The 22,507-nt window shown below is 62.2% G+C and overlaps 1 protein-coding gene across 1 annotated transcript in view; it reads right to left on the bottom strand.

The window, feature by feature from the left end:
* HSPG2 (heparan sulfate proteoglycan 2) overlaps positions 1 to 22,507 on the bottom strand; it is a 50,392-nt gene that overhangs the window by 2,986 nt on the left and 24,899 nt on the right. The window contains 50 exon segments of the mRNA XM_071767442.1: positions 366 to 441; positions 548 to 598; positions 690 to 812; positions 2,077 to 2,260; positions 2,346 to 2,578; positions 3,103 to 3,324; positions 3,949 to 4,047; positions 4,123 to 4,231; positions 4,324 to 4,433; positions 4,528 to 4,627; positions 4,698 to 4,842; positions 4,941 to 5,025; positions 5,286 to 5,402; positions 5,495 to 5,642; positions 5,731 to 5,843; positions 6,661 to 6,927; positions 7,497 to 7,594; positions 7,680 to 7,866; positions 8,332 to 8,592; positions 9,483 to 9,662; positions 9,752 to 9,944; positions 10,324 to 10,505; positions 11,293 to 11,427; positions 11,502 to 11,645; positions 11,728 to 11,866; positions 11,950 to 12,101; positions 12,185 to 12,323; positions 12,413 to 12,564; positions 12,654 to 12,792; positions 12,880 to 13,031; positions 13,116 to 13,254; positions 13,349 to 13,500; positions 13,577 to 13,715; positions 14,000 to 14,157; positions 14,351 to 14,489; positions 14,883 to 15,034; positions 15,176 to 15,314; positions 15,647 to 15,801; positions 15,885 to 16,023; positions 16,104 to 16,249; positions 16,351 to 16,486; positions 16,571 to 16,713; positions 17,569 to 17,709; positions 17,798 to 17,920; positions 18,137 to 18,196; positions 18,584 to 18,764; positions 19,565 to 19,665; positions 19,748 to 19,858; positions 21,065 to 21,291; positions 22,069 to 22,155. Of these exon segments, the coding sequence (XP_071623543.1) occupies positions 366 to 441; positions 548 to 598; positions 690 to 812; positions 2,077 to 2,260; positions 2,346 to 2,578; positions 3,103 to 3,324; positions 3,949 to 4,047; positions 4,123 to 4,231; positions 4,324 to 4,433; positions 4,528 to 4,627; positions 4,698 to 4,842; positions 4,941 to 5,025; positions 5,286 to 5,402; positions 5,495 to 5,642; positions 5,731 to 5,843; positions 6,661 to 6,927; positions 7,497 to 7,594; positions 7,680 to 7,866; positions 8,332 to 8,592; positions 9,483 to 9,662; positions 9,752 to 9,944; positions 10,324 to 10,505; positions 11,293 to 11,427; positions 11,502 to 11,645; positions 11,728 to 11,866; positions 11,950 to 12,101; positions 12,185 to 12,323; positions 12,413 to 12,564; positions 12,654 to 12,792; positions 12,880 to 13,031; positions 13,116 to 13,254; positions 13,349 to 13,500; positions 13,577 to 13,715; positions 14,000 to 14,157; positions 14,351 to 14,489; positions 14,883 to 15,034; positions 15,176 to 15,314; positions 15,647 to 15,801; positions 15,885 to 16,023; positions 16,104 to 16,249; positions 16,351 to 16,486; positions 16,571 to 16,713; positions 17,569 to 17,709; positions 17,798 to 17,920; positions 18,137 to 18,196; positions 18,584 to 18,764; positions 19,565 to 19,665; positions 19,748 to 19,858; positions 21,065 to 21,291; positions 22,069 to 22,155 (7,203 nt within the window).

Genomic DNA, 22,507 nt, shown 5'->3' with positions numbered 1-22,507 from the left:
CATGGGGGGTGCAGTGGGTGCAGCACCCAGGGAGGTTACTCTGGTGCAATAGGTGCAGCACCCCAGGGTGGTTCCATGGGTGCAGCACACAGGGAAGGGTGCAAGGGTGCACCGGGTGCAGCACCCTGGGAGGTTGCAGTGGTGCAGGAAGTGCAACACACTAGGAGGCTGCAATGGTGCAGTGGGTGCAGCACCCAGGGGAGAACGCGGCACCCAGGGAAGGGTGCGCTGGTGCATTGGGTGCAGCACCCTGGGAGGCTGCAGTGGGGCAGTGGGTGCAGCCCCTCAGGCAGGCTGCAGTGCCACGGGTGGGGGTGCTGCCCCCATTCAGGGGTGTCCCTGTCCCCATCCTCGGTGTCACTCACCCACGGGGGAAGAGGTGACCGGGCAGGGCCAGGTAGGATCCATCCCGGAATGCAACACTGAACTGGCCCGGAGCATCTGGGGGGAGAAGAGGGGTCGGGGGGGGGGGGAGTAAGGGGGAGCCCCACCATTCCCTCGGTGTCACCTTTGGGTGCAAAACAAGGAAAAAGGGTGCAGGACCTACCGCCACCCCCACTGCCCTCCTGCCAGTCCTGGTCCAGCTCCGGTGCCAGTCCTGCGGGCAAGAGTGAGGTGGGGAGGGGGCACATGGTGTCTGTGTCCCCCACCTCCCCCTCCCCAGGTGTCCCCAGGTGTCCCCAACTCACGGTGCTGGCAGGAGGGGCCGGTGTAGCCGGGGGGGCACAGGCAGGCGTTGTCCCTGCAGGTGCCACCGTTCAGGCAGGGGCTGGGGTGCAGGCACCGATTCTCCTCCAACTCACAGCGAGGCCCTGGGGACAAACAGGGGACAGTGGGTGACACAGGTGGGTGACACGGGTGGGTGACACGGGTGGGTGACACGGGTGGGCACCCGCCCTCGGCCCATCCATTGCCTGGGATTTGCTCTTGCACGCTCACAGGTGCGCAAGGTGACCGCATGCACATGCAGGAGGTGAACACACGGCACGTGCTCACATGTGCGTGCAAATGGGACGCGTGGGCACACGTGCACGGCCGATGCACACACCCACAAACTGCTCAGACGTGCACACCAAAGGGATGCACGCATCATACGGTACTAGTGCAGCACACGTGCAGCAGATGCACTCACTTGTGAACAACACGCATGCACGCATGGTGTGCAGCACGCGCAGCACATCTGTCTGCAGCACACGTGCATGCACATGCATGGTGCACACGCAAACAGGGCACATGCACATGTGGATCTGCAGCACACATGCATGCACAGAGCACCTCTCTACACACAGTGGGTGTGCAGGTGCTGCACACGGGCAGACAGCACACACACAGCACACGCCACACACACGTATGTGCAGCAGGCATGCACCACACATGCACTGAATGCATGCACTTGCAGCATGCGTGCATGCACAGTACACACGAAGACGTGCAGCACACACAGATGCACAGCACACACACACACACACACACACACGCCTGTGCAGTGCACACACATGCATAAACAGTCAGACATTCACTGCAGGGCATGGCCGTGCCACACGCACAGACACAGCCCCATGTTCACACACAAAGCACACAAAGCACACACAGAGCACTCCCCTGCACACACCCATGCGCCTACACATCCACAGACACACCCATGCACACGTCCACCCCCATGCACGTGCACACCCATGCACACCCATTCACCCTATGCACATGCAACCCCATGCACCCCCATGAACCCCATGCACATGCACACCCATACACCCCATACACATGCACAGCCATGCACATGCACTCCCATGTACATACACACCCATGTACCCTATGTACACACATACACCCCATTCACATGCACATCCATGCACACACACCCCATGCACAAGCACCCCATGCACATGCACCCCATGCACACCCATTCACCCTATGCACATGCACCCCCATGCACCTGATGCACACCCATACACCCCATACACATGCACACCCATACACCCCACACCCACACACACCCATACACCCCATGCACACGCACACCCATGCACCCCACACACACGCACGCCCCCACACACACCCACGGACCCCCCCACTCACCACCGAAGCCGGGGGGGCAGAGGCAGCGGAAGGCGGGTCCCGGGGTGTCGGGGGGCAGGGGGAGGCAGCGGGCACCCCGCAGGCAGGGGGGGGGCAGGCAGGGGGAGCGCTGCCCGCACTGTCCCACCCCCCGTGCCCGCAGGAAACCCTCGGCCAGCTCCAGCCTCTTCCCGTTGATGGTCACCTGGGGACACACACACAGGCACCGTGGAGGGGGGGACGCGGGGGAGGTGACCCCTCTGGGTGTCCCCCAAAGCCCCGGGTGTCACCTCTCCGATGCAGCCGCGGAAGGAGGTGTTGGTGGGGGGCCGGTGGGGGGGCTCTGTGCCCCCCAGGTAGAGGGGACTGCGCAGGTTGAGGCCTTGGCTCTTGCCGGGGGAGGAGCGGGTGACAGGGCTGTCACCGTCCACCACCAGGGTCCCGTCCTTCTGCACCCGCTCGGCTGTCACCGTGTGCCACCGGCCCAGGGCCACCGGCTCCACGCTCCGGAGAACGGCTGGGCCTGTGGGGACAGGGGGGTGGCATCACTGGGGGGGGAGTTAGGGGTCAGTAGGGGACACTAAGGGTGTTTGGGGACCCGGGACAGGCTTTGGGAGATCCTGGTGGTGACAGGGGACCATGGTGACATCAGGGGACCCAAGTGATGCCCAGCAATGCTGGCAGCAGCTGGAGACCCCCAGTGATGCCAGGAGACCCCAAGGGACCCCACTGATGTCTGGGGACCCTGGCAGTATCTGGGGACAAAAGCGATGCCAAGAGACCACAGTGACCCCCAGGAGACCCCAGGGACGTGACGCCAGGGGACCCCAGTGACACCAAGGGACCCCACTGATATCCAGGAACCCTGGCAGTGCTTGGGGACCCCAGTGGCACTCGGGGACTTTGATGGTGGCACGGGACCCCACTGTGGCTCAGGGCCCCCAGTGCCAGCAGTGAACCCCAGTAGTGCCAGGGCTATACCCCTGGTCCCCAGAGCCACCAGCCCCACCCAGTGCCATCAGGCCCCTTGTCCCCATGCCAGCCCACCTGAGCCCAGCTCGTAGCGGAACTCGAGGTGGCCACCAATCATGGCCAAGGCCACGTAGTCCTCCACAGGGGCAGCTTTGCCAGCACTGAAGAGCAGGAGCCCCTCGGGTGCCAGCGGCAGGAACTCGGCCTCCACCCGCAGCTCATGGTGGATGTTGGTGAGGGGTGGGTAGGAGACGAAGGCCCCCTCCTCCCCGAAGGATGGCACGGTCACCGTCTCACCTGCCACACCACAGTCAGTGCCCAGCTGGTGGGACCCCATCCTCCATCCCCATGGTGGTGAGACCCCATCCTCCATCCCCACGGTGACAGGACCCCATCCTCCATCCCCACGGTGAGAGGACCCCATCTTCAATCCCCATGTTGGTGGAACCCCATCCTCAATCCCCATGGTGATGGGACCCCATCCTCCATCCCCATGTTGGTGGAACCCCATCCTCCATCCCCATGGTGGCAAGACCCCATCCTCCAAACCCTGTCATGCCCAGTTCCCCAGGATGGTGCCCAGCCCTGTGTATGCCCCATTGGGGTAGTCCTCACATTATGCCCATGTCCCCAGGGTGGTCCCCACCTCATGCCCATGTGACAGAGTGGCCCCAGCCACATCCTTATGTCCCCAAGGTGGCCCGAGCCATATCCCCATCTCCCCACCCCATGTCCATGTCTCCAGGGTGGACCCCACCCCATACCCACTTTCCCAGGATGGTGCCCACCCTAACCCCATGTCCCCAGGGTGGCTCCATACCTTGGGGTGCCCTCAGCCCACCTCCCTAAGGTGGTCCCCACCCCATGCCCACATCCCCAGAGCAGTGACAGCCATGTCCCTATGTCCCCATCCCCGCTCACCCTCGGTGCACCTCTCCCCAGCCTTGCCCAGGTGACACCTGCAGGTGTAGCCCTGCCCGTCTGGCCGGTTGACACAGGTGGCATCAGCCCCACAGGCCTCTGCAGGGTGACAAGCCATCAGCACCCACCCAGGGAGGGACAACAGGGGGACATCCCCATGGGGTGGCACCTTACCTGGGTGACAATGCAGAGCCTGTGAGTACTCGCAGTTGCTGCCGGTGAAGCCGTGGGGACAGCGGCAGATGTAGGTGCCACTCTCGGCGTCCTGGCATACGCCACCGTTCTGGGGGGGCGGAGGGGATGACATGGGTGTCAGTGAGGGGTGGGGGACAGGTGACAGTGGGTGAGCATCATGTCCCCCCTCCTCATCCTCACCTGGCACGGCCGATCCTGGCAGGTGGGACAGTTGCTGACCCCGTGCGCCTGCAGGTCCATGTCCCCAAAGGCCACCTCCTCCCCTTGGATGCGAAGCTGGCGCACGCAGCCTGGGGTGGGATGGAGATGGAAGGAAGAGGGGGGTGGGTGACACCCAGCACAGCCCTCCCCAACACCCACACCCCCAAAAACCCCTCAACTCACCCACAAACCCGGTGCTGAGCCCCGTCTTGGCCAAGGCGCTGAAATCGGGGTAACCCCCCAGGTACAGCTCCTCATTCAGATCCAGCCCTTGGAACTTCCCCTGGGGGAAAAAGTGGGTGGGCACCCAAAAAATAACCCCCAGCTCCCCTCCCCTTGCTTCACAAACTTACCTGGGAGGTGCCATTGACCGGGCGGTGCCCCTCCACCTCCAGAGACCCCCGGGTGAGGTTGCGGCGCAGCCGGACCGTGTGGTACTGGCCCAGCCGCAGTGCCGTGGGGTGACGGATGGTGGCCATGCCCGACCCGGCGTCAAACCTGGGTTATTTTTGGGTGTAAGAAGGTGTTGGCACCCACCCATCCGTCCCCTTCCCTCCCTTTTGCCCACCCATAGCACCCAAACTCCTGGGTCTCACCGGAATTCGGGGCGTCCGTCCACCAAGCCGAAGGAGATGAAGTCGGCGCCGCTGTTTTTCTGCTGCCCGTTGTAGAGCAGGAGACCTGAGGGGTGACAGAAAGGGGGGGTTGGGGGCCACCCCAGGGTGGGGGTGACACTGTGGGGGTCACCCCAAAAATACCCCCTTGGATGGAGGAGAAACACAATACTCAACCTCAGAGGGTGGAGGGGGAGTTGGCTGAATAAAGGAGGAGGGACTGGGGAGGAGGAGGGATGGAAGGGATGTGGGGACACATGGGGACACACTAGGGACATATGGGGACACACTGGGGACACACAGGGGACACACAGGGGACATGCTCACCATCAGCAGCATCAGGTCGGAAGGTGATGAGGATCTCAAACCTCTTGTAGGCATCCTTGATGGTGGGCAGGGGGAGGAAGGAGCGGGGTGTCTGCCCAAAATAGGGGACCAGGCTCTCTGTGGGCATGCAGTGGGGTCAGGACGGGTGAGGGTACATCCCCCCCCCCCCCAAACACACCCCCACTGTCCATTTGTCTGTCTGTCCTCACCTCGCACCCTGAGGACATAGTAGGCCTTCTCCTGGCCTCGCTGGTTGGTGGCAGCACAGATGTAGACACCAGAGTCCTCGTGGCTCACAGCTGGCAGTGTCAGGACGTTCCCCTCCACCCTGGCCCCTGCTGGCAGCTCCCCCTCCAGCTGGGTGGAGGTGACACGGCTGTCAGCACCATAGGGTGATCCCCCCCTTGCCCCCCTGTACCCCCATCCTCGTGCCCCATCATCTCACCTTGCTCCAGGTGATCTCTGGCACTGGGAAACCAGATGCCAAACAAGGTAAAACAGCTGAGGAACCCACTGAGACCTCTTTCACGTCTGGATGACTGGAGACCTGGGGGGCAGCTAGGGACAGAAAACCATGGAATCATCAACTGTCCTGGTTGGGAAAGACCTTGAAGGGCACCCAGTCTAACCAGTAACCCAGCACTGCCCAGGCCACCCCCACCCCATGTCCCTCATCCCCATATCTCTGGGGCTCTGAAACCCCTCCAGGGATGATGGGGACTCCAGCCCTGCCCTGGGCAGCCTGGGCCAGGCCCTGACAACCCTTCCCAGGGAGAAATTCTTCCCCAGCTCCAACCTAAACCTCCCCTGGCACCACTTGAGTTGTGCCAAAAGCTCCTCTTGGCCCATCCCTTGTTCCTTGGGAGCAGAGCCCGACCCCCCCTGGCTCCAACCTCCTCTCAGGGGGTTGCAGAGAGCCACAAGGTCTCCCCTCAGCCTCCTCTGCTCCAGGATCAGCACCCACAGGGCCCTCAGATGCTCCTCACAACTTCTCCAGACCCTTCTCCCTGCTCTCCAGCCCCTTCCCCAGCTCCATTCCCTTCTCTGGACACTCTCCAGCCCCTCAATCTCCTTCTGCTCCTGAGGGGCCCAGAACTGACCCCAGGATTTGGGGTGCAGCCTCCCCAGTGCCCAGCACAGGGCCCATCCCTGCCCTGCTCCTGCTGGCCACACCAGTGCTGACACAAGCCAGGATGCTGGTGGCCTTCTTGGCCACCTGGGCACACACTGGCTCTTCAGGCACTCTCAGCCAACATCCTCAGGTGCTTTTCCCATCAGGCACTTTCCAGCCACTCTGCCCCAAGTCTGGAACATGGTGTGGGGTTGTTGTGACCCCAGGACAGGACCTGGCACCACCTGTGCCCCCAGCCCTCACCTTGTACATGGAGGATGAGGTGGGACTGGACGGTGCCCACGGTGTTGGTGGCGGTGCAGCGGTACTGCCCGGCATCCGCCCGTTCCACCCGCTCAATGGTGAGGGTGCCATCCCGGACCAGCACCCCGGGACGGATCCGACCCCCCACTTTGCTCCAGGTGACGTGGGGACGGGGGTCACCCAAGCCCAGGCACTCCAGCTCCACCGCTGTCCCTGCCAGCACCGTCTGCACCGCCATCCGGATGTTGATCACGGCCTTGGGGAGAGCTTGGGGGAAGGAGAAGGGAGATTTTTGGGGTGACCCCCAGCATGGGGAGTCTGGGGTGACAAGCACAGGAGTAAGAGATGGGGGTTCTGAAGGAATGGGGAGAGATTGGAGGTACCAGGGTTCTCATGGGTATAAGGAGAGTTTGGAGGTGTTGGGTGCATGGTGGGAGACGGGGGAGTCCTGGAGTGTTGAGGGACATGGGGGGAGGTGTGGGGTAACAGGGTGTTGGGGGTCATGTGGGGGACAGGGGTCAAGGGGTGCTGTTGTTTGTGGGGGATGGGTCAGTGGGTGCTCCTGGGCTTGGGGGCAAGGGACTCAGGGTGCTTGTGCTGGTGGGGGTCATGCCAGGGAGTGCTCTTGGGTTTAGGGGGGATGGGGATCCCAGAGTGCAGTGCGGGTGGGGGTCAGGTATTGGGGTGCCCCTGAGTTTGGGGAACAAGGGTCTTGGGATGCCTGTGTAGGTGGGAGTCAGGGGTGTCCCTGAGTTTGGGGGATGGGGGTCCTGGGGCACAGTGTGGGTGAGGGGTCAGGTTGGGGGGGGGGTTCCCATGTCCTTGAACCTCCTCACCTTGAACGGTGAGGGTGACCCTGTCCTCCGCGTGTCCCCCCGGGGCGCTGGCCCGGCACACGTACACCCCCTGCGCCCCCCACGCCAGCTCCGGCATCCTGCAGGGACACAGCTGGGCTGTGGGACCCCCACCCCACCACCCCCTGTCCCCAACACCACCCCCTGCCCCCCCCCATCCCTTACCTCAGCACTCCGTCCCGCACGCTGTGGTTGGGGGGCAGCTCCCCCCCCTCCTTCAGCCACTCCAGATGTGCCCGGGGGTCCCCTGAGACGCTGCAGGCGAACTCGGCCGTGCCACCCACCCCCTTCACCAGGCTCCCCGGCGTCACCCGCACCGTCAGGGGACCGCTGCCACTGTCACCTGTGTCACCTGAGTGAGGTGCAGAATCATGAGATGAGAGTGAGGGAGCTGGGATTGTTCAGCCTGGAGAAGGGAAGACTCCAGAGGGACCTTAGAGCTGCCCTCCAGTCCCTGAAGGGAACCCCCAGGAAGGCTGCAGAGGGACTTTTCATAAGTGTCCAGTGATAGGAGAAGGGGAAATGGTTTGAAACTGAGGGAGAAGAGGCTCAGACTGGATCTTAGGAAGAAGTTCTTCAGCAGGAGGGTGCTGAGACTCTGGCACAGATTGCCCAGAGAAGCTGTGGCTGCCCCCTCCCTGGAGGTGTTCAGGGCCAGGTTGGATGAGGCTTGGAGCAGCCTGGGCTGGAGGAGAGGTGTCCCTGGGCATGGCAGGAGCTTGGAGGGGATGAGCTCTGAGCTCCCTCCCAACCTCAGCCATTCCAGGATGATGATTCTATGATGGCACCCAGTGACACCAGCACCCTCAGAGCTCACCGTGGACAACCACCCGGGCGAAGGTCTCGGCGGTGCCGACGCGGTTGGTGACGCGGCAGCGGTAAGTGCCGGCATCATCGGGGAAGACGGGGCTGATGCGGAGAAGGCCGGCACGGTGGATGACGCGTGCAGAGAGGTTACCGTTGACCTTGTCCCAAGAGTAGAGCAGTGGGGGGGTGCCGTGGGCCACACACTGCACCTGCAGCGCGTCGCCGGCACGCACCATGCTGTCTTCTGGCAGGCTGGTGGCATATGGTGGTGCTGGGGGAATGGGCGGTACTGTCAGGACGTGGCCACAGCCAGGATGGGCAACAGGGCAATGGGTGGGGCAATGGGACAATGGGTGGGTCAATGGGATGATGGCTGGGACAGTGGGTGGGTCAGTGGGACAATGGGTGGGTCAAGGAGGTTCAATGGGTGGGGCAATGGGGCAATGGGTGGGTCAGCAGAGCAATGTAGGGGTCAGCAAGGCAATGGGTGGTTCAAGGAGGGCATTAGTGGGAGGGTCTGGGTGAAGATGGAAGTGAGCATGTGCTGGGATGGCAGAAATGGATGGATCCACAGGGAAGGGATGGATAGTTGGGTTTGAGTGGAGATGGATGGATTAATGGATCCATGCGAAAGGGGTGGATGAAGGAGTTTGGGAAGAGGTAGAGTGGTGGGCATGCACTGGGACAGTTGAGTTGATCACTTCATCAGAATGGATGGATGGATGGATGGATGGATGGATGGATGGATGGATGGATGGAGGGGAATAGGAGGAGGTGGAGAAGTTGATGTGATCTGGAATGGCTGGGATGGATGAATCCATGAGGAACAGATGGATGAAGTCAGAAAATTGAGAAACGGGCAAATGCTGTGTTAGTTGAGTCAGGAAGGGATGGATGGATGGATGGATGGATGGATGGATGGATGGATAGAGGGGTGTGAGAGGTGTGTGTACTGGGGTGGCTGAGATGAATGGATGCAGAAGGAAGAGATGGATGGAAGGGCATGAGCAGAGACAGAGAGGAGCTGGGGAGGAGGAAGGTGAGTAGGGGCTTGGGCCAGGCTGGATCTGGGAGGCAGGGCTGGGATGAGGTCTGGAGGAGGAGCTGGGGGAGACGGCAGGAGGTCCCCAGGGGCACCCCTCCCCCCCAGCACCCTCTTACTCTCCACGTGGAGGGTGACAAAGGCCTGGGTGGTGCCAGTGGGGCTGGTGGCATTGCAGATGTACTGTCCTGAGTCCTGCTGGGCAGCCCGGGGGATGACCAGGCTCCCGTTCTCCACCCGGTGCTGCCAGGGCAGCGGCGCCCGCAGCTTCGACCACTCCACGCGGGGCTCCGGTTCTCCTGTGGGTGACACCGGTGACAGTCACAGAATCACCGAATCGTGATGGTTGGACCCCATCTCTCCCCACCACCCTGCCTCCTCTCCATACCTCTGGCCGTGCAGTGCAGCGTGGCAGTGTCCCCGGCCACCACAGTGACAGCGGGTGGTACGGTGACCTCGGGGGCTCCGGGGTGCCGCTGCCCCGTCTCCACGTTGATGTCCACCCGGGCTTGTGCCGAGCCCAGGGCACTGTGTGCCGTGCAGACATAGGTCCCGGCGTGCTCCGGCTTGGCCGGGGAGAGCTGGTGGACACGGGGGTGGGTGGTGAGGACCGGGCACCCATCAGTGTTGTAGAATGTTGGAGAATGTTCCCGAAAAGGTAGGGGGTGTGACCCCTTTGCCGTGCCCAACCCCACGTTTGAGGGGCCAATTAGATCGGCCCATACTGCTGTGCTACCTGCACCAGGGATTCGCTGTGCTACAGGTAAACACCCCGGGTGTCCAATAAAACCTTGTGTTGTTGTGTGGTGGCAGGGGTGTGGTCACAGAAACACCAAATAAGTGAAAGTTACTGCGCAATAAAGTCGAAGCTTGTTTAGCAGCCATATTGGTTGCATTAGTTTTCCCTCACCGTTTTCCAACACATCGGCACCCATCGGCACCCCAGGGTGTCGTGCTCACCTGCAGGATGGCCTGGCTGTCCATGTGCAGCAGCGTTTGGTGCTCCACCTTCTGCCGGGAGCCCGGGCGGCTCCAGCGCACCAGAGGCCGCGGTTCGCCCCGGCCCAGGCACTCCACGCTGAGGGATTTGCCCTCCTGCACCGTCACGGGGCCCGGGGGCATCACCGACACCGTGGGTGCTCCTGGAGAAGGAGGAGGGTGTCAGCGTGGGGATGGGGATGCCACCACTAAGGATGTTGGCGTGGCCACGGGGGACACTGTCAGACATCTGGAGCATGGGGAGGACTTCAGCATGGGGATGGGGACACCACCACCATGGGGATATCTGGAGCATATGCTGAAGGACATGGGGATGGGGACACCATCAACCCAGGAGCATCTGAGGCACACGGAGGACTTCAGCATGGGGATGGGGACACCACCACGACCACCTTGGGGACATCCAGAGCGTATGAAAGACACGGGGATGGGGACAACATCAACCCAGGGTCATATGGAAGGCACCAATGAGGGGATGGGGACACCATCAACCCAGAAGTATCTGAAACCCATGGAGGGCATCAAGATGGGGATGAAGGTACCATCAACCCAGGAGAATCTGGAGCCTATGGAGGACATCATCATGGAGATGGGGACACCACCACCATGGGGATATCTAGAGCATATGATGAAGGACATGGGGATGGGGACACCATCAACCCAGGAGCATCTGAAGCACACGGAGGACATCAGGATGGGGATGGGGAAAACACAACCCCAGGGGTGCCTAGAGGACATCAGCTTGGGGACATGGGCATGACTGCTCCAGGAGCACCTGAAGCATATGAAGGACATGGAGATGGAGCCTCCATCACCTCAGGGGTATCTAGAGCACATGGAGGACACCAGCATGAGGACAGAGACACCACCACCCCCTGGCCATCTGGAGCACATGGGCACAGGGACAGGGCCACAGTGGCCACCTCGCACCTTGCACCAGGAGGTTGACAACGCTGCTGGCGACACCGAAGCGGTTGGAGGCCACGCAGTGGTAGGCGCCCTGGTTGCCCACGTGGGCACCAGAGATGGAGATGACCGAGCCATTGGAGCTGATCTTCACATTGTCTGGGCAAAAAGGAGCTGTCAGAACCAGGGCTACCCCGGGGACCTCGCTGAGGCCATTCTGGGGACCACCATACCTTGGAGATGTTGGCCAGGTCCCATCCGCCAAGTGATGTTGATGGGCCGGGCACCATCGTGGACACGGCACTTGAAGGTGGCATCTTCACCCGGTGCCACTGCCATGCTGTGTGGGTCGATGGAGATAATGGGGCTCTGCAGACCTGCGGGGACAAAGGGACAGGGAAGCCACCAAGGTCAGCCATGTCCCTGCAGCATCCTCCCTTGTCCCATGGACACACTTACGGTAGCTGGAGCTGTCACGGGAGGCGACGGTGACAGTGAGAGTGGCCTCGCGGGACACACTGCCCGTGTCTGCCCGGCACACGTACTCCCCTGAGTCGGCCACTGAGAGCTGTGACAGCCGCAGGCGGGACCCTGAAACCTGGGGACACAGTGACAGCAGGTGGTGGCATCAACAAACCACCCATGGCCACCATTCTCCACTCAGCCAGTGTCCCCACCTACCTGGTGCTTGGCCGGGAGGGACCCCCCACGCTTGTACCAGGTGATGGTGGCTTGTCCCTGGCCGGCCACCAAGCAGTCCAAGTCCAGGGTCTGTCCCTCAGTGACAGAGGATGCCGAGGACTCGATGCGGATGGGGGGTGTGACACTGGCAGCTGCACGGGCAGAGAGAAGGGTCAATGTCCCCACCCGTGTCCAAGCACATGTGGGGACCCGTCACCTGAAAGGTGGCACTCACAGTGGGATGGGTTGGCTCCATCATCAATGGTGACAACGAGGGACGTCTCCTGTGTGACACCACCCGATGTCACCCGGCACACGTACTCCCCGGAATCAGCCGCTGTCACCTGGGGGATGCGCAGACGGGTGCCCGACACCTGGTGGGGACAATTTGGGGACAGGTCAGTGCTGGAAAGGAGCAGGGGACAGGGTGGCATGTGTGGTGACACCCTTCTCAGCGCCCTACCTGGTGGCCCGTGGGCAGGGAGCCACCACGCTTGTACCAGGTGACAGTGGCAGGGCCCGACCCTGCCACCAGGCAGTTGAGGTCCAGGGTCTGTCCCTGGGCGATGGCCGAGGACGAGGACTCGATGCGCAGGGGCTGGGTGACACCAGAGGCTGGGAGGGGGGAGACAGGAAAAGGGGATGTTTGTCACCAAGGTGGCACCCGCTTGTCCCCAAGTGCCACCCTCTTGCTTGTCACTCACAGTAATAGGTGCCAGCGCTGCTGGGCACGGTGACAATGACAGAAGCCTCCTGTGTGACAGTCCCCAGGGTCACCCGGCACACGTACTCCCCTGAATCAGCCACTGCCACCTGGGAGAGGCGCAGGCGGGTGCCTGACACCTAGGGAGGTGACAAATTGGGGACACATCAAGTGGCTGAGGTGCGGCCCTGCCCTGCGGGGTGATGGCACCTCCCCCAGTGTCCCACCTGGCTGTTGGGGGGCAGAGCCCCCCCACGCCGGTACCAGGTGACGTGGGGGTGTCCCTGTCCTGCCACCATGCAGTTGAGGTCCAGGGTCTGTCCCTCGGTGACAGCAGCAGAAGAGGTCTCAATCCTCACAGGTGGCGTGACACCGACGGCTGGGGGTGGCAGGAGGGTCAGCTATTGTGTCCCCATCCTGTCCCCATCCTGTCCCTGTGTCACCTCCCACCCATCCCCCATACCGTAGGAGGAGCCAGCGCCAGTCTGGATGGTGACGATGAGGGATGTCTCGTGGGTGACACCGCCCGATGTCACCCGGCACACGTACTCCCCTGAGTCAGCTGCTGTCACCTGGGGGATGCGCAGGCGGGTGCCTGACACCTGGGGGGGGAGGTGACACAGGTGAAAGGGCATCACAAACCTCTTGGAATCCCCAAAACAACCTTTTTTTGCTCCAAAACTCTCAGTTGTCTACCTGGTGCTTGGCCGGGAGGGCCCCCCCACGCTTGTACCAGGTGACAGTGTCCTGTCCCTGCCCTGCCACCAGGCAGTTGAGGTCCAGGGTCTGTCCCTCGGCCACCGAGGAGGACGAGGACTCGATGCGCACCGGGGGGGTGACACCAGCGGCTGAGGACAGAGATGAAAGGGTCACCCCAAGAAGTCTGCAGCAAAGTTCCCTTGTCCCCTCCTGGTCCCCACTCACGGTAGGGGCTGGCCCCGCTGGGCTGGATTGTCACCATGATGGAGGTCTCCTTGGTGGTGGCCCCGCTGGTCACCCGGCACACGTACTCGCCCGAGTCGGCTGCTGTCACCTGCAGCAGGCGCAGCCGGGAGCCCGACACCTGTGGGGAGGGGACACGGGGGTCACCAGGGCCACTTTGAGCTTCCACGGGGCCATCAGTACTTGCAGGGGGCAGTGTGGCATTGCACAAGGCCATTTGGGCTCACACGAGCCACCTTGGCTTCCAGGGATGACTTGGACTTGAACGGAGCCACCTGGACCTGCATGGGGACACTCTGGCTCGCATGGGGCCACCTGGGTTTGTAAGGGGCCACCTGGGTTTGCACAAAGCCATGGGTTAACCCCAACCACCTCCCTTGAGACATTCCCCTTGGTGTCCCCTACCTGGTGTTTGGCGGGCAGGGACCCCCCACGCTTGTACCAGGTGACAGTGGCCTGTGCAGGGCTGGCAATGACACAGTTGAGGTCCAGGGTCTGACCCTCAACCACTGGCGATGACGGGGACGAGGACTCGATGCGCAGAGGGGTCGTGCCACCTGGGGCTGGGGACCAAGACAGGTTAGAAGCCATGGCCACCACCACGTGTGACCCTCAGAGGGATACCAGGAGCCTAAGAAGCTGGGATGAGCATTCACAGGGGTGGCTTCTCTAGGGGACAATTCATTTCAGGCCCAGCGTCACCGAAGGGCAGGGCCACCCCCAAGGGTCCCTTGTCCCCTCCTGGTCCCCACTCACAGTAGGTGCTGGCCCCGCTGGGCTGGATTGTCACCATGATGGAGGTCTCCTTGGTGGTGGCCCCGCTGGTCACCCGGCACACGTACTCGCCCGAGTCGGCTGCTGTCACCTGCAGCAGGCGCAGCCGGGAGCCCGACACCTGTGGGGAGGGGACACGGGGGTCATTTGGGCTCCCATGGGACTTCTGGGGCTTGCTTGGGGACAACTGGGCTCACATGGGGCAGCTTGGGCTTGAATGATCCACCTGGGCTTCCATGGGGCCACCAGGCTTGCATAGGCCACCTGACCTTGCATGGGCTACTAGGGCTTGCATGGAGTCACCTCAGCTTGCATGGGACCATCTGGGTTTGTATGGACTACTCAGCCTTGCATGGGGCCACCAGAGCTTGAATAGGCCACCAGGGCCTCTGGAGGGCCACTTGGGCTTGCATGGGTTCACCTGACCTTGCATGGAGCCACCTGGGCTTGCACAGGGCTCCAACCTCCCCACTTGGGGATGTGCAAGGGGACATCCCCCTCCAGTGTCCCCTACCTGGTGCTTGGCGGGCAGGGCCCCCCCACGCTTGTACCAGGTGACAGTGGCCTGGGCAGGGCTGGCGATGACACAGTTGAGGTCCAGGGTCTGACCCTCAGCCACGGTGGAGGATGGGGACTCGATGCGCAGGGGGGTTGTGCCACCCGAGGCTGGAGACCAAGACACGAGGGTGACACAGTGACACCAGTGACCGTGGCAGAGCCCCCTGGCACAGTCAGGTGAGACACAGCTCAGTGCTGTGCCACATGGGGACCCCCCGCTGGCCCTGTCCCTTCCTGGTCCCCACTCACGGTAGGGGCTGGCCCCGCTGGGCTGGATTGTCACCATGACAGCAGATTCCTTGGTGGTGGCCCCGCTGGTCACCCGGCACACGTACTCGCCCGAGTCGGCTGTTGTCACCTGCAGCAGGCGCAGCCGGGAGCCCGACACCTATGGGGAGGGGACACACAGGACACAGGGGTCATTTGGCTACCATGGGGCCACCTGGGGCTTGCACGGGTCCAGCTGGGCTTGTACAGGGGCCACCAGGCTTGCACCCAACTGCTCAAGCTGCCACAAGCGCCACCTGGGCTTGCAAAAGTGCCACCTGAGCTTCCACGGGCCACTTAAGGTTTCAAGGACCACCAGGGCTTGCATGGGGCCACCCAAATTTCCATGGGAGCCCTGGGCTTGCATGGGGCCATGGAAGGTTGCAGGGGCCACCTGAGCTTCTACAGGACCCCAACCATCCCCTTGGTGACATCTCCTCCAACGTCCCCTACCTGGTGCTTGGCAGGCAGAGCACCCCCACGCTTGTACCAGGTGACAGTGGCCTGTCCCTGTCCTGCCACCACGCAGTTGAGGTCCAGAGTCTGTCCCTCAGCCACAGTGGATGAGGAGGCCTCGATGTGTACTGGGACACTTGAAGCTGGTGGCCCTGGAGGGGGGGAGGGTAGAGCTGTGACCACCCACCTGGGACCAGTGTGTGTCCCCCAGGTGCCACCAACACCCCAGTCTCACCATAGGACGATCCAGCTGCAGCCACAACGGTGACAACGACAGAGGCCTCACGGGCACTGGTCCCCAGTGTCACCCGGCACACGTACTCCCCAGAATCAGCCGCTGTCACATGGGGGACACGGAGACGGGACCCTGAAACCTGGGGTTGGGGACACGTGTGAGTGTCACATGGTGGGGGACAGGCTGGCATTCGGGGTGACACCCCCATCCACACCCTACCTGGTGGCCAGCAGGCAGGGAGCCACCACGCTTGTACCAGGTGACAGTGGCAGGGCCCGATCCTGCCACCAGGCAGTCGAGGTCCAGGCTCTGTCCTTCGGTGACAGATGGGGACGAGGACTCGATGCGGACGGGCGGTGCTGACCCTGCGGGTGGGAAACAGCGAGGGGATAACACAGGGTGGGTCATGTCCCCCCAAAAAAGCTGTCCCCAAATCCTGCTGACGTCCCTTTACCCTCCTCCTCACCTGCCACCACAGCCACCTGGATGGCGGCGCGGGCAGTGCCGGTGGCGCTGGTGCCCACGCAGAGGTAGATGCCGGCATCGGCGGCGGTGACAGAGGGGAGCAGCAGGGTGGCGATGTCCCCGTCCTCGGTGCGGGCCTGTGGCACCAGGGGGGCCGTCAGGGGGGCTTGCCATGCCCCCACCCAAATCAGCACCCGTGGGTGGTGGTCCCCCCCACTCACCTGTGCTGGTAAGGTTCCCCCCTGCTTCTCCCAGGTGAGGGTGGCGGGGGGTGACCCCGAGACGCGGCAGTAGAGCCGCACGGTGGAGCCCTCCTGAACCTCCGTCCGCTCCGGGCTCACCTGCACCCGCGGGGCACCGGGGGCTGTGGGGAGAGGGGACAGGGTGGGGGACATGGGGATGATGAGAGTGACGGGGATGATGGAGACGGTGGGGATGATGGGCCCCATGCAGATGATGGGAACCATGAGGACAATGGGATGGTGAGGGTGATGGGGACAGGAGGGGTGATGGGGACAATGGGGGCTATGGGGACAATGGGGTTGATGGGCCCCATGCAGATGATGGGAACCATGAGGACAACGGGATGGTGAGGGTGATGGGGACAGGAGGGGTGATGGGGACAATGGGGGCTATGGGGACAATGGGGTTGATGGAAATGATGGGGAGCACGCAGATGTTTGGGGAAAGGAGGACATTGGGGATGGTGGGGATGATGGGGACAATGGGGTCTATGGGGACAATGGGGGTGATGGGGAAAATGGGGACGATCAGGGTGACAGGGATGATGGGCAATGATAAGGATGGATGATGGGAGGTGATAGGGATGATGGGGATGATGAGGGTGATGGGGACAGACATGACAGGGATGGTGGGGACAATAGTAGTGATGGGGACAGTGAGGATGACAGGCATGATGGGAGATGAAGGGGCATGGCAGGGATGAACAACAGGGACCATGGGGACAATCAGGACAACAGAGATGATGGAGATGATGGGAATGGGGTTGTTGGGACAATGGAGGTGAGAGGGATGATGAGAATGATGGACATGGTGGGGATGAACAATGGGGACAGGGATGACTGGGATGATGGAGACGATGGGAATGCTGGAGACAATGGGGATGATGGAATCAATGGGAATGATGGGGATGGAAAACAGGGACCATTGGGCCGATGGGGATGTACAGGGACAACCAAGACATGGGGACACTGCTCACCTTGCACATGGAGGAATCCCCGGGCTGTGTGCTGCCCACCACTGCTGCGTGCCCGGCACTCGTAGTGCCCCTCATCCCCAGGCTCCACGGCACCGAACCGCAGCGTGTCCCCCTGCACCACTGCCCGTGGTGGCAGCACGCCTGAGGGGACACGGCCCGGATTCACCCCACGTGTCCCCCCATCCCCAAACCCCTCTGCCACTGTCCCCGACCCCTGGTGGGCACCTACCGAGCCACTCGAGGGTGGGCTGGGGGTTACCGGTGCCCACGCAGCGGAACTCTGCCGGCTGCCCCGGTGCCACGCTCAGCTGTGCAGGCTCCACGGCGGCGGTGGGGGCGGTGGTGGTGCCAGCTGCGGTGACACCCAGGGGGGCTCAGGGGTCACCAGGCACCCCCCCGTGGCGCTGCCCGCCCCCCCCCCCCCCGTGGTGCTGGGGGTGGTGGGAAGCGGGGGGCGGCGTGGTGGTAGGGCTGGTGGTGGGTGTGCGGTGCAGCCCCAGCATGTGGTGGGTGCAGGGGGGAGGTGTGGACGTGCCCCCCTCCCCAGACCCCCCCTGCAGTGACTTACCTGGTCTGTGCCCCTCCATAAACTCCACCGGGCCATAAAACATCTGGGTCTTCGAGGGGGCTGCAGGAGGATGAGGGGCTCAGGGCCTGGGGTGCACCCTGCCCATCACCCCCCAGCCAGGTGCCCCCCTTGCTCACCATCCTGGTGTCCATGTGCCCATCATGCCCACTACCTTGGTGGCCAGGTGCCCCCCTTGCCCACCATCCTGGTGTCCATGTGCCCATCATGCCCACTACCTTGGTGGCCAGGTGCCCACTTTGCCCATCACCCCACCATCTGGTTGCCCACCCTGCCCAACACCCCGGTGTCTGCTTGCTGACCCTGCCCAACACCCCGGTGTCTGACCCTGCCCATCACCTTGGTGTCTGGTTGCCCACCCTGCCCATCACCTTGGTGTCCAGTTGCCCCCCCTGCCTGCCCCCACAGTGTCGGGGTGCCCCAGCTCACCCTGCACATAGAGGGTGGCTGTGCCCTCGTCCATGTCCAGCATGTTGGAGCCGGTGCAGACGTAGACGCCGGCGTCCTGGGGCCGCACGCGCCGCAGGGTGAGGATCCCGTTGAAGTCCACGGCTCCGGGTGGCAGTGAGCCATGGTGCTGCCGTGTCCACACCAGTGTGTAGGCAGGGGACTGTGGGGGAAAAACAGGAGGCCTGAGACCATGGGGACAGGCACGGGGACACGAGGGGGGTCTGCAGGGGATGCGCATCCTGATGGGCACCCGTGGAGTTGAGGTGGGTACATAGGGGTGTCCCTGTGGCCTGTGCCATGGGTGACACCCTGGGAACCCAGGGGTGTACCCAAAGCCTCGATGTCCCCATAGGCACCAAAGTGTCCTGCATGTCCCCATGGGCACCCAGAGGTGTCCCCCTGTACCATGGATGTCCCCATGGGCACCCAGGGCTGTCCCTGTGACCTTCATGTACCCATGAGCACCAGTGTGCCCTGGATATCCACATGGGCACCTAGGAGTGTCCCCATGAGCACTTAGGGTCCTGCTGCTTTATGGAACCAGGTGGGCATGCAGAGGTATCTGTCTTGGATGTCCCCATAAGCACCCAGGGGTGTCAACATGCCTGGTGGGGCCTTAGGGACACCTGGGGATGGTGGCATGTCCCATAGGGGCATGTAGACATCCAAGGTGGGGTCTACATGGCTGAATGGACACTCTGGGGTGACCCCATGAACACCCAGGGGTTTCCACAGGCCTTGTGGGACCCTGGGGGCACCCAGTGTGGGGTTGGTGTGTCCTTCAGAGCCAGGTGGGCACCCACAGATGTCACCAAGGGCACCCATGTGCCCTCCATGTCCTTATGGGCACTTAAGGGGATCCCTCTGCTCTATGGGAACAGATGGGCATGCAGGGGTGTCCCTATGCTTCAGATGTCCCCATGTGCACCCAAAAGGGTCCCCATGTCCCCTTGGGCTCACCTTGCTCTTGGCAGTGCAGACAAAGGTGACATCAGTCCCAGGTTTCACTCGCTGCACCCGCTTCTCCTCCACAGTGACGGTGATGGGTTTGTCAGGGGTCTCTGTGCCCAGACAGGATAGCTGAGCCCTACTGAGCCCCTTGGTCCCTGTGTCCCCAAGGACCTCCCAGTGACAATGACCTACCAGTGACAATGACCTCAGCACGGCTGGCGTTGCTGTGCCGGAGGTTGCGGCAGGAGCAGATGTAGACGCCGGCTTCGGAGGGCTGGATGCTGGCAAAGTGCAGCTCCTCACCTGGGTTGGGGACAGGCAGGTGACAGAATCACAGAATGTTCAGGGTTGGAAGGGACCTCTGGAAATGCCCCAGCCCAACCCCCCTGCCCCAGCAGGATCCCCCAGGGCAGGGCACACAGAACACATCCGGGGGGGTTGGAAAGGCTCCAGAGAAGGAGACTCCACAACCTCTCTGGGCAGCCTGGGCCAGGGCTCCCTCACCCTCACACTCCAGAAGTTTCTCCTCAGGTTGAGGTGGAACTTCCCCTGTTCCGGCTCCAACCCATTATTCCTTGTCCTACCACTGGGCATTACTGAGAAGAGCCTGGCTCCCTCCTCCTGGCACTCGCCCTTTACATATTTATAAACACTGCTGAGGTCACTCCTGATTCTCCTCTCCAAGCTGCAGAGCCCCAGCTCCCTCAGCCTTTCCTAATAAGGGAGATGTTCCACTCCCTTCATCATCTCTGTGGCTCTGCACTGGACTCTTTCAAGCAGTTCCTCTCTCCACCTACTAATCACCCCCCTTCTAATGCACCCCAGGATGCCAGGGGCCTTCTTGGCCATATTGCTGGCTCATGGAATCATGGAATGGTTTGTGTTGGAAGGGACCTTAAAGATCATCCAATTCCAACCCTGTTCCATGGTCAGGGACAGCTCCCACCAGCCCAGGGTGCTCCAAGCCCCATCCAACCTTCAACACTGCCAGGGATGGGGCAGCCTGGGCAACATGGGGCAACCAGGGGCTCGGCACCCTCACCCCAAAGAATGTCCTAATGTCCTGCCTAAATCTCCCCTCTACACATTTGAAACCCTGGGTAAAAATGGTCATCCTCCTCTCCACCAGGACCCCCGGGTCCTTTTCCTCTACACTGCTCTCCAACAGGTCCCCAACCTCCACTGCTCCATGGGGTTGTTGTTCCTGAGACACAAGGCTCTACACTTGGAATTTGAAAATTCAATATCAATCCAATTTCATTAAATTTCTCCTCCCCCAACCCTTGTCTAAGTCTAAGTCTTCCTGAATGCCAGCAACAGCCTGCTGGGGTGTCAGCCACTCCTCCCAGTTTGGTGTCACCAGCAAAGAGTCTGCTCTGTTCCCTCCTCCAGGTCACTGATCAATAAGTTGAGTCATACCGGACCCCTGAGACCCTTCACGAGATACACCCAGGGGTATCACCCCTGGGCACACCCTGGTGTCCCCTCCCCAAGCCCCCCCCCCTATACCTTGCTGGCGACTCTGGACCCCCTCAGGGAGGGGTCTCCCATCCTCTCGTGCCCAGTGGTAATAGAAGGGGGGGTCTCCAGTGGCCTGGCACCGCAGAGTCACGGCGCTGCCCTGGGCCACTGCCGTGCGTGGCGGGTGGACACGGACAGCCAGTGGCACCGGGGAGCCCGTGGGGACACAGCCCAGCCCACGGGACGTGGGGTCACCCGTGTACCCTGGAGCACAGCTGTGGGGACAGAGCAGGAGGGTGTTGGGGTGGGGGAGCATTAGGGGGGGTATGTTGTGGGGGGTATAGATGGAGGGGCTATATAGAAGGGGAATATTGGGGGAGGTTATATTGGGGTGCAGATATTGGGGTGAGCCCATAGGGGGGCTATATCCAAGGGGGAAGTTATATTGGGGTGAACCCACAGGGGGCTGTATAGGGGGAAATATTGGGCTGGGTATATTGGGGTCTGTATATTGAGGTAAGCCTATGGGGGGCTATACCTGAGAATAATTGGGGTGTGTATATTGGGATGCACATACTGGGGTGAGCCTATGGAGTGCTACATCAGGGAAATACTGGGGGGGCTATATCCAAGAATAATTGGGGTGTACACACTGGGGTGAGCCTTTGGAGTGCTATATTGGGGGGCCTATATTAGGGTGCAGATACTGGGCTGAGCCCATGGGGGTATATCTGGAGGGCACGGTGGGGTGTCTGTACATTCAGGTGAGCCCAATGGGGTGACAATATCAGGGTGGGGGTATTGGGGTGCAGATATTGGGGTGAGCATACTGGAGTGGGTGTCTCAGGGTGGGTATGGTGAGGGGGGAGCTGGGGTGAGCATATTGGGGTGCAGACGTGAGGTGAGCCCACTAGGGGGGATATAATGGGGCAGAGAGAGCGGTGGGGTATATTGGGGTGGAACTATTGGGGTGAGCCCATGGGGGAGCTATATTGGGGGTGGGTACTTGGGGGTGGGTGCTCAGGGGTGGGTATTTGGGGTGCTGGCCTCACCGCTCGCAGTACTGCCCGGTGTAGCCCGGCTCACAGGCGGTGCAGCGGTACCCACCACCCCCCAAACTCTCACAGGTCCTGGAGAACCTGCAGGGACAGGGAGGGGTGAGGACATGGCCACTCCCCAACATCCCCCTCCCAACTTCTCACTCCCCAGCAACCCCTTTCCCATCACCCCCCCCCTCCAAGATCCATCCCTTTCCCCAGCACCCCATAATCCATCTCTCCCCCATCACGCTCCCAGCACCCAACTCCAAATGTCCCCCAGCACCCCCCAACACCCACTCCCAGCTCCAGTGTGCCCAACAACCCCCTCCCCAGCACCTCCAACACCCCAATCCCAGCTCCACCCTCCCCAACACTGGGGGGTTGTAGGTGTCCCAGCACCCCCTCCAAACACCCCCTTGCCCAGCACCCCTGTCCTCGCTCCCCTCTGCCC

The sequence above is a fragment of the Heliangelus exortis genome, chromosome 23, assembly GCF_036169615.1.
Source record: "Heliangelus exortis chromosome 23, bHelExo1.hap1, whole genome shotgun sequence".
NCBI classification, from domain to species: domain Eukaryota; kingdom Metazoa; phylum Chordata; class Aves; order Apodiformes; family Trochilidae; genus Heliangelus; species Heliangelus exortis.
Note: the sequence above shows the minus strand (reverse complement) of the source record. Positions and strands in the feature narration are given on the sequence as shown.